At 42.4% G+C, this 15,649-nt stretch overlaps 2 protein-coding genes across 4 annotated transcripts in view; one reads left to right on the forward strand and one right to left on the reverse strand.

The window, feature by feature from the left end:
• LOC126292035 (amyloid-beta-like protein) overlaps positions 1 to 15,649 on the forward strand; it is a 1,795,419-nt gene that overhangs the window by 1,209,221 nt on the left and 570,549 nt on the right. The window lies entirely within an intron of this gene.
• Positions 1 to 15,649, reverse strand: part of LOC126292038 (uncharacterized) — a 56,645-nt gene that overhangs the window by 15,793 nt on the left and 25,203 nt on the right. Inside the window, exons 5-7 of one of the 3 annotated variants that reach the window (XM_049985831.1) lie at positions 14,434 to 14,733; positions 6,239 to 6,365; positions 567 to 637 (exon numbers count right to left, since the gene is read on the reverse strand). In XM_049985831.1, coding sequence (XP_049841788.1) covers positions 567 to 637; positions 6,239 to 6,365; positions 14,434 to 14,733 — 498 coding nt within the window. Of the gene's footprint in view, positions 1 to 566; positions 638 to 6,238; positions 6,366 to 14,391; positions 14,734 to 15,649 lie in introns of all 3 variants that reach the window. The other 2 variants (XM_049985830.1, XM_049985832.1) reach the window with 2 other exon arrangements.

Below are 15,649 nucleotides of genomic sequence, written 5' to 3' on the forward strand. Positions count from 1 at the left end.
TTAATTTAAATAAACTGATAATTTTCAGTTCGGTTTTTCCTTAATTGTTAGGAAGGGCTTGGGCTTGTGGCTATCCAGTAATTTTTAAATTTATAATTGTCCTTGTGGGCTGGCTTAACCAGAAACTGCGCAAAAGGGTTACATCTCCATTATTCTAGGTACGTAACTTACGTCGAGCCTTGGCTAGGATCCAAATGGTTCAAATGGCTCTGAGCACTATGGGACTCGACATCTGTGGTCATCAGTTCCCTAGAACTTAGAACTACTTAAACTTAACTAACCTAAGGACATCACACGCATCCATGCCCGAGGCAGGATTCGAACCTGCGACCGTTGCGGTCATGCGATTCCAGACTGACGCGCCTAGAGAACCGCACGCCCACACCGGGCCGCGGCTAGGATCCGTTTACAGTTCTACATACATATTTTGCAAGGGATAAATGTCATCTTGATCTGAATACAAAGATAGAAAATTCTTCACAGTCGTGAGTTGAAGTCCTTAACTTCGAGCTACTGTCGAATGCCAACTGTTATTCAGTGGTATTAAAATTTTAAACAGTACTTACACTGTCCCCTCAGGTCGAAGTCCAGAACGCTGTTATCCGCGTCGAAAGGCTTATAGTCTCGAATACAGGGCCTGTGACAGAGCACCAATCCAATACACAGTTTATTCGAAGTTGTAATCCTTACAAAGGGAAGGGTGGCTGCGATGAAAGCATTTCTTAAGAGCATAGCTGTGCACAAGACTGTTAAGGGGAGGTTTACTATCTTTTGGTTAAAAAAATCGATTTATTTTAAATTTCATTTTTTGATCCATAAAAGAGTTTAGAATCCACCTGTGAAACGGTTTTTCCGAATACGGAACGAAAATGTTTGTTATTCGCGGTTGAACAAAAAAATGCACATGCCTGAAATGGGCCTTTTTCACGCACCAGTTTTTTCCTTGCGGAGGACGAGATATTGTACCGGTGCTTGGGAGGAAACACACAAAATTCAAAAGAAAGTTTGAACGCGTGTGTTTGGAAGTTAGCGCCCAAGCATTTGCATTCTGGTGCGAAGACGGTGGAGATTGCGACTTTCCTGGCAGTGAGCAGCTTCAACGAAGAGTATTCAGCAATTCTGAAGACCATGACAACGATGGACGTTACGCTGGGACTCTATTCGACGCAGTTCGCCAAGCATTCGGACGACCACCGGATTCAAGCGGCCGAAAACCGCTTGTCACCTGCCGTACGAGCGGCTCTGGAGCAGCGAAGGATGGTCTAGATCGAGCAGAACGCCCTCTATGAGGAAGAGGAAGGACTAGTTTATGGAGCCGGAATAGCAGATGGAACGTACATTGCATAATATTGTATTTATACTAAGTCAAAACTTCAAACTCGTTTTCCTCGAAATGACTTTTTTTTAATCGCGTGGTATGGTAACTTCAAATCTACTGAACCGATTGGCACGATTCTTTGTTTCCGACAAAGCTAAATAAATGGTCTATGAGTTGTATCATTTTCATTCCGATCCATCAACCATAAATATTTTTACTTAGTCGACGAAGCTGAAAAATCGATGAAAAAAACCTGTTTTTTTTTCAAATGGCCGCCATTTTGTTTCCTATGCTCCAAATAATTAAAGCGAGGTACAACTCCTAAAGAATCTTGTATACTTATTTCGATTTCAGACGAACCGGCTGACCTATGACATACCGCGCGCGGAGGTCCACATCGAAATTTTGTTTCGTTCAGACGGCACTTCTGCCTTTGCTCTTCTGCATTTCCGGTCGAAAAAATTCCAGTTTGTAGAGGAAATATCAATAAATATTTTGACCAAATTTGACATTGATAACTATAACACATGCCGAGAAAAAAATTCTCAAAGAACACGCTTATTTCGGGCGTAATATAGTAAACCTCCCCTTAAGTTAACTTTTCGAGTAACGGATTAATTTTTAAGTTCACTTTGGAAAACTTTAACTTACTCTTTAACTGCCGTTAACTTAGAGTCCGTTAATTGTTAATTAGGCACCTACTATATATGACAGTAAACGCCGCATCGCCCACGGAAATCGTCTTCTGACAAGTTCGGGTTATGTACAGGGGGACAATTATAGAGCTATATGAAAAAAAACGTAAATTAGTTGCGAAATAATTCAACATTTAAATGTCACAAAAGATATTTTGATTTTGCTTGCATGTCAGATATACCTGCCATCATTGGCGATGACGAGGCGCAGACAAATAGCGAAATTATGCAGGACCTGCTGACTGTCGGAACCTAGATGCTGTCGATGACCTCCTGAATGGCTGCTTTCAGCTCGGTAATGGTTTTTGGGGTTACTGCTGTCTTTAATATAGCCCCACAAAAAAGAGTCGCATGTATTCAGATCCGGAGAATACGGGGACCAATCGGGGCCCATGCCAATGACCTCTGGGGACCCCAGAGCCAGAATGTGGTCCCAAAAGTGCCCCCCCAGGACACCAAACACTCTAGTGTTTCGGCAGGGCCGAGCTCCGTCTTGAATGAACTACATCTCGTCGAAATCCGGGTCACTTCGGATAATGGGGATGAAATCATCTTCAAAAACCTTCACGTTCGGTAGTCATCGTGCCATCAAGGAATATCGCACCGATTATTCCCTGATTGAACAGTGCACACCACACGGTCATCCGTTGAGGCTGAAGAGACTTCTCGGTCGCGAAATGCGGATTCTCAGTCTCCCAAATGCGCCAGTTTTGCTTAATGACGAACCCATCCAAACGAAAGTGGGCTTCGTTGTTAAACCAAACCACGCGGTCGCATACTAATTTCCATCGCGTCCCGCGGCAAGCCGTGCTGTCTGAACGTCCTAATGCAAACTGTTCAGAAGATACGACGATTATTATTTCACATAGTTCAATAATTGTCATCGTGTAAACAAACGAGTGGGACGAGAGTATAGGTGTTCGCTGTTTATCGATTTTGAGTTAAGTACTTCTACTTGTTAGTGGATTGCCTGTGGAGACTGTATCATGTAATCGGATTCCAGGTCCACAACCGATGGGAATCCTTGGGCGCATTTAACTGATTACATTAATTTTGTATGCAGATCAGGAGAACAAATACTTTTCGATTGTAAACTGCGCTTGCCTAAAAAATTAACAATTGAGTGTCATACTTCGAGCCTTCATAAATTGAAACAACATATAAAGAGAGCTTGAATCGCCGTATGTAGAGTTCGAAGAAACGATGAAAGCTGGGCCCGGTCGAGAAGAGCGAAAAAAAAAAAAACCAGTCTAGAACAGCATGTATCTGAAATGAATTGTATTATGACTGTCGTAAGTGAAATTACCTTTCAGGTATAATTTGCATTGCGTTTTCTGGAAATAATTATTTGTATACAGATTTATGCACCTAACAATTAATAATAGTATAAAACCTATCAGCTTCCTGCCTTTGTATAATTGTTGATGTAATTATGGATAATAAAAATTAGAAAAAAGTCCAGAATGAAAATCTCATTCTGGAAACATCTCCCAGACTGTGGCTAAGCCATGTCTCCGCAATATCCTTTCTTTCAGGAGAGCTAGTTCTGCAAGGTTCGCAGGAGAGCTTCTGTAAAGTTTGGAAGGTAGGAGACGGATACTGGCAGAAGTAAAGCTGTGAGTACCGGGCGTAAGTCGTGCTTCGGTAACTCAGATGGTAGAGCACTTGCCCGCGAAAGGCAAAGGTCCCGAGTTCGAGTCTCGGTGGGGCACACAGTTTTACCCCAGGAAGTTTCTTTAGAAAAAAGTCGTTTTTGACTGACTTCAGTTAGCAAACTTGAGCACTAATTTTCATGGTTAAAGACTGATGTTGCTAAACGGAGCGATATGAAAAATATCATCAGAAAAATAGTGTTATGGTGATAAAATATAAGCATTTATTTATTTTAGATGTGAAATATATAATTTAAATACAAAAATCAACTCAAGTCAGGCCGAAATTTATGTGGATTCGAACTTTCCAATTGTAGTACGAAAGTTCGGAGGGCGGAAGATTCATTACAAGCCCATGTTTACTAGACTTTTTTGCTTCGAATGATCATTGCTGCCATATCCTTGAATAATGATCTTTCTCCCTCCGACTCCCTGCGCAATGTTATCGGGTTTTTATATTTATTTGGACCCTTGAAATTTGTTATGCTTACGTGCTCTGTGTGTAATATTAAGTTATTTGTTTTCGTATGTGTATTACTGGTACATTTGATGAGGGCTTTCTAAATGTCGTAGTTACCATGTATGGTCCGACATCCTGGTAAAGATTTCCTAGGCGGAGCGCGCCTCCATTCTCGGAGACAGAGGCTGTCTCCCGATAGTGAACTGCCTGCATTAACGCACTTGGTTCTAAATCCTTTAAGTGATGGCGTGGCACTTAATTCCTTGTATTTATTGTTTATCCTCATGACAATAAATATGTGCAGATTTCACTATTTTGGGGCAGTATTGACTCACTAGTAGAATAATATGTTTCTTTGGGATTAGATTTCTTGATTTGGCAACTTCCACTCCCGGCCTCTCGGTCTCAACCTAGGTTTCACGGTCACAGCTTGATTTTTTGTTGTTGTTGTTTAAAGGCGATAATTAAAAATCTGACTGTGTCAAATAACTAACGGGAACACAGATGGGTGACTTCGTTGACAATCGTCGTTTTTCGACAGGAGCACAACTTTCAAGGCAAAACTGCAGGAAATGAGCGCTGTGTAGGGGAATTTAAAGTCTCAATTTGCGGAGAAACTCTGGAAAAATAACACATTCGGCAAACACTAGAGCCGTCAACAACCAAAGATGATTGACGTTCGAAGTTATTCAGAATGGTTGAAATGGCTCTAAGCACTATGGAACTTAACATCTGAGGTCATCAGTCCCCTAGACTTAGAACTACTTAAACCTAATTAACCTAAGGACATCTACACATCCATGCCCGAGACAGGATTCGAACCTGCGACCGTAGCAGCAGCTCGGTTCCGGACTGAAGCGCCTAGAACAGCTCCGTCACAGCGGCCGGCGAAGTTATTGATAATGAAAGGAATAATCAATGGGGGAGGTAGCATAAACTCTGTCCCTCAGATTCTTGATAAGGAGGAGAGCTGGATTACATGCAGAATTCGAACGAAATCCACCATCTCTGTTGATAAAGTTACTTGGTAATTTAATTTCAACAGCTTTCTTCATTATTCTTACTTTCTTTTTTCCTTTATTGAATTTCGATTCCCCAGGAAGGGGGCGGGCTGGCAGCAGCTTATTAGGCTGCTCTGCACCCTACAGACTTTTTAAAACGTAAGAGGTAGATAAGAAACAATAAAAGCAGGTGATAAAGCGGTGACTTAAATTGTAAAAGGGCGGAAAATTGGGGGAAGTTAAAAGATAAACAAAGGGTTGGCAAAGCTAATAAAGTACACAGGAAGCAGACAAGAAACATAGTAGACAGACAATTAATAAAACGTGGCGACAGTCTGGTTTCTGTTCGCAAGAGATATAAAAAAAAATCACACGCAGCGACAGTATGATGTTCGTTCGCAACACTTCGGACAAGACACACAACACTGAATACTCACTGTAAGCACTGCACTAAAGTGTCGGCACAAAGATGACACACCATAGCCAAGGGCCGATGAGTGGGGGACTTGGACAGATGGGGAGGGGAAACAAGGAGGGAGGAGAGGAAAAACGAAAGGAGGGGGGAACCAAAGGAGGGAGAGTACTCATAAGGGGGGAGGGCAGGGCAGACGCGAGAGGGAATGGGAAAAGGCAGAGGAGGGAAATGCAAAAGGACTCGGGGGGTGAGAAGGGGGGCAGAGAGAGGGTAAGTGGGGCAAAAAGAGGATGGAAGGGGGGGGAGGGAGCCCAGGAAAAGGACAGAGGAAAGGAGTGAGTGTGAGGATCAGAGTTGATATTAAGGATAAATGGAGGGAGAGAGCGCATCATCCGGGAGGGTGAGTTGATGGAAGCCACCTTCGGAAAGGAGATGAACCGTAGTTACTCTGAAAACGGACGTTATATATATTCCCTTGCACCGTGCTTACTTCCTGGAACTTTGCCCAGAAAATGTCAGGTTGGGTTCCTGTTGAAATACCGGCAGTTGTCGACGACGTCACCCGACTGCATTCCCGTAAGTCATTTGAGCATTGTACACGCCTGGAGAAACTCAGGTCCCACAAATTTTGGCTAGCGCTCGTACAGCGCCAAATGCGTAGCGTTCTGAACCACTGCAGCACTCTGTCGCTACTCACCTCAAGTACGATCTCGTTCCCAGGTGTTGTCGGGGGTATGGCGGGAATCCCCAGAAACCTCCAAACCTCCAGCGCCGGCGTCCCCAAGGGTTAAGCGACCAGTACGGGTACGACCCGCTGCCGCCCGCTGCAAGAAAACTGTGCGTCAGAATAAAATCCTCAGAATAAAATCCTCCTGTGGGCTTATATTGAAACGCATAACGGTCTGAAAAAGAAAGCTTTGTGGTTATTTTGATATTTACTGCTAAGACTGGTTGGCTGAATCACGGCACGCTAATCTGTCCCGTGGAAGACTCGTCGTCTTGAAGCAAAGCAAGCGCTGTATCATGTATAAGATACAGAGGCGAGCGAGTGCACGGGACTTACCCTAGTTCACTGCTAGTAGCGTCACGTCATCGTAACGCGCCTGCATATAGTATTGCACCACATTTAACATAAAAGTAAAAATTAAGATTTGTGTGTAAAACTTTGTTAAAGTATAGTTCTATGTAATAATGTTTCAGGTAACAAATCTTAATGTTATAAAATTAGTAGTTTACGTAAAATTCACGTTTTGAAAGAAAAATAGGAGGCGCTAAATAATGACGCTAGGAAGCCAAAATTTGGTGAGAAGGTGCAGTAAGAAGTCATTAATGAGTGGTGCTGGTTTCCAAAACCATAAAACTAAAATTGACTCCAGAATCCGCGTTTTTCGGAAAAATCAGAGGCGCGAAATAATAGAGCTACAATATTGAAAATTGGTAGGATGCTTCAGTTCACCCTAATAATAATAATGGAAATACCACAATCAGTTACCTCTTCTAGTTTTTTTAGTAATTTAGTAAAAACTACTTTTGTGAGTAAAATGTACATAAGCATTATAGATTAAGTACTTTAAATTTTAATGATAAAACAAATTCTTTAAGACCAATGATCAGATAGGACAATTAACAAAGCTACACCAAGTTTTAGTCTTGTAGCATAATTAACAGCTGATACAAGTCTTGATAAAGCTATGGTTCAGAGGTAACAATCTACCGTTAGTTCCATTGTAAAAATTCTAGAGAGTAAAGTTTTAATTTTAGCGGGCTGAGATTTTCTACGTGCTTCTGTACTGCTCAGATGTATGTATACAAAAATTGAGAAGTTTGTAAAGCTATTATTAAATGTGATATTTAAGATTATGTGCCTGAGATAGCGATCATTTGGAGGCTGCAGGCATCTGCATAGGAACGGAAAGAACAGATGCTCTCTTGGCGGTACGCGCCGGAGCTATATAAAAAGAGCGGCAGAGGCAGTAGTAAGCTCACTCCGCATTAGACCAACGCCTAGTCCACGCGAGCTTAACGTCCGATCGCGCCTCGCCTCGGGTGACGTCATAGCGGGCTGTGACATGCGCGTACTTAGCAATGTAAACGGACATTGAAAATCGCGAGGACTGTACACCGTCCTGGATCGTTTAGACTTCGGTAACAAACTGTTATTGTGCCGTCCGTGTGAAGTATAATTCCGCGTGGCAAGTGGTGACTAACTCCACTTTTAAGGCGAGCATTAATCTTTTTTTTTAACATTATTGCGAACTATTAATAGAGCACCGTTAGTTAGAGTAATGAACTATTCGGGAGGAACTTGCTGTAGAAGTCGCCTCTGAACTATTAAACGATTGGCTGAATTAACAATATTTAATGTCTTTAGCATTTTCAGAAGTTTCGAGTAATTTGTGTGAGCCTTTAAGATAATAAAATCTTGTTTGGAACTTTAAATTTTATTGAAGCAGCCCTAATCCCGTGAAGAACTATGGATATTTTTCGTTTAGCTGGGCTGTACAGGAATGTGGCCGTGCAGACTGGGAACTAAGGTCAGTAAGTTTCCCTTCGCTTTCTGACTGGCCACCAAATTAGTTGCCAGGCTCGCGTGATTTAAGGTGGCAATGATCAACTTTCATTCAACATTAAACAACGACTTCTTCGCCGTCCCACATATGTTGCATCGGCAATAGTCTGTTACGTGAAATGAACATTCAAACAACTCATTCGACAACTTCTTCGCCGCCCCACAGTCTCTGCGAAACTACTACAGCGTACATCCGGTCCCCATTTCCCCCTTCCCAAGCGTCCATTCGCACCCGAGACGCACAAACTTACTATTTTACAGTATTAAACTGATGATTTCATAATCCTTCAGGACGAAACCGGTCAACCGACTCCGTCTTTTAATCTGGTTATGCCGCGAATTTCTTTCACTCAAAAACTGATATTAGCCTTGACCACTTTATTTATTAATTTCGTGCTCCTTTATGCGTTTTAGCCTTACTCGATTCTCAAAGGCTTATATATCTGCAACACATTATTAGGTAAAAAGAATCTGAATTTGATAAACATGAACACAAACTATCTGGTCTACATTGCATGATATCAGTATCCAAAACATGGATACAAAACATCTGCTCCCATTACCTGATGACATTAAGTAATATAGACTTTACAACCATTTTTAGGATACTGATGTCATTACAAAGAACAGAAACTTTGTATCCATGTTGTGGATGCTAATGCCATCAAGTGGTGTAGACCAGATACTTGGTATCCATGATTTGGATATTAATATCATCATGCAGTGTAGACCAGATATTTTCTATCCGTGTTTTGGATACTGATATCATCATGCAATGTAAACCGGATACTTCGTATTCACGTTTTGGATGCTAATGAAATTATCCATTACAGACCGGATACTTTGTATTCATGTTTTGGATACTAATGTCGTCAAGTAATATAGACCAGATACTTTGTATCCATCTTTTACATACTGATGTCATTACATAGAACGGCCCCTTTGTATCCATGTTTTGGATGCTAATGGTTCAAATGGCTCTAAGCACTATGGGACTTAACATCTGAGGTCATCAGTCCCCTAGACGTAGACTACTTGAACCTAACTAACCTAAAGACATAACACACATCCACGCCCGAGGCAGGATTCGAACCTGCGACTGTAGCAGGAGCGCGGTTCCGGACTGAAGCACCTAGAACCGCTCGGGCACACGCGTCCGGCTTGGATGCTGATGACATCATGCAATGTAGACCAGAAACTTTATATCCATGTTTCACAACTATGATGTCATCAAGCAATGTACACCTGATACTTGCTTGACAAATTCGGTTTCGTATTATCAAAAATGTGTTGAAGATATTTTGAGCCTTCGAGAATGGTTTAAGGCCGAAACGCGAAAGGTTGTATAAAATTAGTAAGTACTATGGTCGAGACTGATGTCAGTTTTTTAGTGAAAGAAATTTGTGGCACAACTCGAGTAAAAGAATGAAAAGTATCTAGTCTACAATACTTGATAATACCAAGTAACGCTTATATGCTGTATTAATTTATTTCCTTCCCAACCGTTCACCTCATGCCTAACTGTCATAATACTTGCAGTGGGTCCTGACGCAGTTCGGAATTCCTGTGTGATGGTCTGGATAGATATCTATTTATTATACAATACGACCCTCTTCAACTATCGCCTGTACGTTTTTTTGTCCTGTACATGTCCCTTCAAGTTTCCATTTCACTACCACATCGGAAACAGTGGACCTAGGGATGGAAGGATATAGAGGCTTATTTCACTAGGGGTAAGATACATACTGCCTACAGGAACATTAAAGAGACCTATGCAGAAGAGAGAGCCACTTGTATGAATATCAAGAGATCAGACAGAAACCCAGTTATAAGCAAAGAAGGGAAAGCAGAAAGGTGGCCGGCCGGAGTGGCCGTGCGGTTCTGAGCGCTACATTCTGGAGCCGAGCGACCGCTACGGTCGCAGGTTCGAATCCTGCCTGGGGCATGGATGTGTGTGATGTCCTTAGGTTAGTTAGGTTTAATTAGTTCTAAGTTCTAGGCGACTGATAGCCAAAGCAGTTAAGTCGCATAGTGCTCAGAGCCATTTTGAGCAGAAAGGTGGAAGGAGTATATAGAGGGTCTATACAAGGGCGATGTACTTGAGGACAATATTATGGAAATGGAAGAGGAGGTAGATGAAGATGATATGGGAGATACGATACTACGTGAAGTGTTCGACAGAGCACTGAAAGACCTGAGTCGAAACAAGGCCCCGGGGGTAGACAACATTCCATTGGAACTACTGACGGCCTTGGGAGAGCCAGTCCTGACAAAACTCTACCATCTGGTGAGCAAGATGTATGAGACAGGTGAAATACCCTCACACTTTAAGAAGAATATAATAATTCCAATCCCAAAGAAAGCAGGTGTTGACAGATGTGAAAATTACCGAACTATCAGTTTAATAAGTCACAGCTGCTAAATACTAACGCGAATTCTTTACAGACAATTGGAAAAATTGGTAGACGCCGACCTCGGGGAAGATCAGTTTGGATTCCGTAGAAATGTTGGAACACGTGAGGCAATACTGACCCTACGACTTATCTTATTAAGGAAAGGCAAACCTACATTTCTAGCATTTGTCGACTTAGAGAAAGCTTTTGACAATGTTGACTAGATTACTCTGTTTCAAAATCTGAAGGTGGCAGGAGTAAAATACAGGGAGCGAAAGGCTATTTACGATTTTTACAGAAACCAGATGGCAGTTATAAGAGTCGAGGGACGTGAAAGGGAAGCAGCGGTTGGGAAGGGAGTGAGACCGGTTTGTAGCCTGTCCACGATGTTATTCAATCTATATATTGAGCAGGCAGTGAAGGAAACAAAAGAGAAATTTGGAGTAGGTATTAAAGTCCATGGAGAAGAAATAAAAACTTTGAGGTTCGCCAATGACTTTGTAATTCTGTCAGAGGCAGCAAAGTACTTGGAAGAGCAGTTGAACGGAATGGACAGTGTCTTGAAAGGAGGATACAAGATGAACATCAACAAAAGCAAAACGAGGCTCATGGAATGTAGTCGAATTAAGTCGGATGATGCTGAGAGAATTAGATTAGGAAATGATCCACTGAAAGTAGTAAAGGAGTTTTGCTATTTGGGGTGCAAAATAACTGATGATGATCGAAGTAGAGAGGATATAAAATGTAGACTGGCAATGGCAAGGAAAGCGTTTCTGAAGATGAGAAATTTGTTAACATCGAGTATAGATTTAAGTGTCAGGAAGTCATTTCTGAAAGTATTTGTGTGGAGTGTAGCAGTGTACGGAAGTGAAACATGGACGATAAATAGTTTGGACAAGAAGAGAATAAAAGCTTTCGAAATGTGGTGCTACAGAAGAATGCTGAAGATTAAATTAGTAGATCACATAACTAATGAGGAGGTATTGAATAGAATTGGGGAGGAGTTTGTGGCACAACTTGACAAGAAAGAGGGACCGGTTGGTAGGACATGTTCTGACGCCTCAAAGGATCACAAATTTAGCATTGGATGGCAGTGTGGAGGGTAAAAGTCGTAGAGGGAGACCAAGAGATGGATACACTAAGCATATTCAGAAGGATGTAGGTTGCAGTAAGTACTGGGAGATGAAGAAGCTTGCACAGGATAGAGTGGCATGGGAAGCTGCATCAAACCAGTCTCAGGACTGAAGACAACAACAACAACAACAGGGACGTTTAGGACTGTGGAAATGTCGCGTACAGACGTATGACACAAGTGACACACAATCACTTGACCACGTTCGGAGTCCGTGCAGAGTGCCCCATTCTGCTCTCTCACCATGTCTAATGACTAATGAGGTCTCTGGAATGGAGTACCTGGCAGCAGGTAGCAGCACAATGCACCTAATATGAAAAACGTATGTTTTTGGTGGTGTCCGGATACTTTTGATCTGATAGTGTAGATACACAGCAAGCTACCGTACGGTGCGCGGTGGAGGGAGCCCTGTATCACTGCCAGTCATTTCCCTTTCTGTTCTAGTCGCAAACAGAGCGACGGAAAAACGACTGTCTGTATGCTTTCGTGTGAGCCCTGATTTCTCGAATCTTATCTGCGTGGTTCTTACGCGCAATGTGTGTTGGCGGCAGTAGAATCGTTCGGATTTTTAGCTTCAGATGCCGTTCTCTAAGTTTTCTCGATAGGGTTTGCGTTCCCTCCAGGAATTCCCATTTGTGTTCCCGATGCATCTCCATAACGCTAACGTCTAATTCAGACTTACCGGTAACAAATCTAGCACCCCACCTCTGAACTGCTACGCTATCTCCCTTCAATCCGACCTGGTACGGATCACAAACACTCGACCAATACTCAAGACTAGGTCTCACTAGCGTCCTATATGAGGTCTCCTTTACAAGGGAGCCACTCTTTCGTAATATTCTCCCAGTGAACCTGTCCGCAGTTCGTGGTCTAGTGGCTAGCGTTGCTGCCTCTGGATTACGGAGTCCCGGGTTCGATTCCAGGCCGGATCGGGGATTTTCTTTGCCCGGGGACTGCGTGTTCGTATTGTTCATCATCTCATGATCATCATAATTCGTGATAGTGGCTACATTAGACTGCGTAAAACACTGGAGTACGAGAAGATTGAGACTTTGTACGGTCGCTGATGGCCACGCAGTCGAGCGTCCCACAAACCAAACGTCATCATCATCATCATCATTATCATCCTAATGAACCGAAGTACACCATTCGCCTTCCCTGCCACAGTTCTCGCGTGCTCGCTCCGTCTCGTATCGCTTTACAACGTTACGCTCAGATGTTTAAACGACTTGACCGTGTCGAGCAGGACGCCAGAATCACAGTATACAAACTACACAGGTTTAAACATTACCGGATGGATCTTCCTACTCATCTGCATTATGTTACATTTTTGCACATTTAGAACTACCGGCGAGGATTTTTTTACAAGTTATATGATTCCATTAATTACAGTATAGGTCTCTTATAGTACATACTATCCGATTTTGGCTTCATTTGAGTCATTCTTCTCGACTTTAAAAATGTTAATGTATGTCTTGAAAACGCCTCTTTCCCTCTGCTCTTTCACTGGCGCAGTGGAAAATCGCACGTGCAAAAATTGATAAATTTTAGTGTGTGCTTCTGCACTGTCGTCTCCGTATGTGCCTTATTTTTCAAGCTGCGTGCTATGTATCGAAATCTTTGCTAAAAGAACACTGAAGGTAGGGCAGTATGTAATCATTAGAGGTAGTATATGCCGGATAAACACACTGACGGCGACGATTTATTAGCAAATTTCGGAAAGAGGTAACAGCAAGATTTTGATCTTCTGCTTGGGAATCTTACTACGATCTCCAGGCAAGATACTGTTATGCGTAATGCAATTTCTCAGCGACAAGGCTAGCATTAACATCTCTTTAGCTGGTACATGGCGACCAGTATGAGCTATTTTTTTTCGCGTTTCGTAACGAAGTATTTCATTGATTATCCCTGAAAGAAGATAAATACTTTAGGGCGGTTGATGATCGTTACGAGACTGTTAACATGTTATTCGTACTTTATGAAAAACGTTGTTTACGCATTTAAAAAAGTTATACGTAGATTAAGATCCTCAGACTCTACAAATTCGAGGATGTCATTGACCTCAGCTTCAAAGACTATGTGTTGTTTGTACCCTCACTGCCCTTCGTTGCTAGTTGTTCTTGAGGAGTTTCACCTATCCCATCCTTTTCTTTTCTTGTTGTATCAGACTTCTCAACTGCTGTTATATTATGTCGCAATAGTGTGAATGTTTCTCTACAGTGTCTACGTGGATTTCTCATAAATTTCTAAGCGTCTTCTTCCCTGTCTTCCTGTTCCGAGATGTAATTTACTGTTTAGAATATCTACTTTTATCTTATTTTTAGTACCCGCCAATGTGAGTTAATACTTGGCGCTCAGACCATTATATCTCAAATTTTAATTCAAATTATCTATAGAAATGGCGTTCTGTATCTGTAATCGTCTATAAACTTCATCGTGTTTTTTTTGGAGTCACCATACATAACTATAAATAAATCACCCTAAAGCGTAATCTGAATTTACTGCACAACTGAACACCCTGGACCCCAACTGCCTTTCATCTACAGTGCGAGAGACTCCTAACAAGAATGGGAAGCAATGCGCTCTGATGCATACTCTCCATGTTGAACAAATTGCGTACGCACAAATACACGTGCATGCTTGCTCTATTAGAAGTGTAAGTGCACTCACAAAGTTGAACAAAAAAACACATTCTCTGGGCGCACCTTTAGAGCCAGCTTAGGTTGAGTTTGTTGGCGTAGCATCTGTGGTGTTGCCTGCATAGCTTGAGTTTGTTGGCGTAGCATCTGTGGTGTTGCCTGCATAGCTTGAGTTTGTTGGCGTAGCATCTGTGGTGTTGGCTGCATAGCTCGATTTTGTAGGCTCACCATCTGTGGTGTCGGCTGCATAGCTCGATTTTGTTGGCTCACCATCTGTTGTTTCGGCTGCATAGCTTGAGTTTGTCTGCTCGTCATCTGTGGTGTTGGCTGCATAGCTAGAGTTCGCTAGCCCACCGTCCGTGGTATTTGCTGCGTCCTTCCCATATGGTTTGCCACTCTCCTCGGAGGGAGGATACGGTTCATAGCCCCACAACCTACGAAGTATGTCGCTGTAACTCCCTGGAAGGAATGAAACGGTACTAATTTACTGTCACTCCACATAAATGAAAATACATGTATGCTGGAGAGTAGATCTCAATAACTGGAGCAGTTTTAACCAAATTCAAGGGGTTCTCAAGAAGTTTCAGTTATAACCTCAAAGAAATGAAAAGCAGCCATGAATGTTGGTGTTGGTATTCCTCCACACATTCACCTTTCAATACGACACATTTTTCCCTATGATGGTTGACTTGGCGCAGACTTTGGGCTCTTCAGGAAACGTTCAGCCACTAAAATCATTTCGTCGTCATTCTTGAAATGCCTGCCATGAGATGGTTTCTTCATCAAAGGACAGAGAAAGAACTCACTGGACGCTATGTCAGTAGAATACAGGGAGGCGAGGCAAAATTTGATGGGCCAAAGAAGCAGCATTTGTGACTGTTGGTGATGTCTTCCAGGCTATATGACCGTGGTCGAAGAAACTTTTCGGCTCTTGGATTTTCGTACAAATTTGCGCTGGACACCTTCGAAGATGCAGCTGGTGACATTGAGTCTTGCCAATTGACGGGTCCGACGTCTGAGAGCGACATAGATACTACGTAAAGTGGGGGTGGTCGAATTTTCAGATGATCAGCGAAGATAATTTTGTCAGAGAAAACTTAAATATCAGTTGTCGCCTGCCAAGGATAAAAACGTATCCACAGATTCTGCAAAAGGACATTATCCTCAGTGTTGAGAACGGCTGTTGTTGTGGGGTCTGAGTGAAGCGCAGTCAAATGGGAGGTGGGGGTTCCCCAGGGATCCTTTTTTATAGAAATGATATGCCCTCTAGTATTACATGTGATTTTAAAATATTTGTGTTTGCTGATGACATTATCTTGGTAGCAAAGAATGTTGTGCACAACATTGGCACTGCTTCAAATACTGCAGTTCGTGA

This window comes from Schistocerca gregaria, chromosome 9 (assembly GCF_023897955.1).
Source record: "Schistocerca gregaria isolate iqSchGreg1 chromosome 9, iqSchGreg1.2, whole genome shotgun sequence".
Lineage (NCBI taxonomy): Eukaryota > Metazoa > Arthropoda > Insecta > Orthoptera > Acrididae > Schistocerca > Schistocerca gregaria.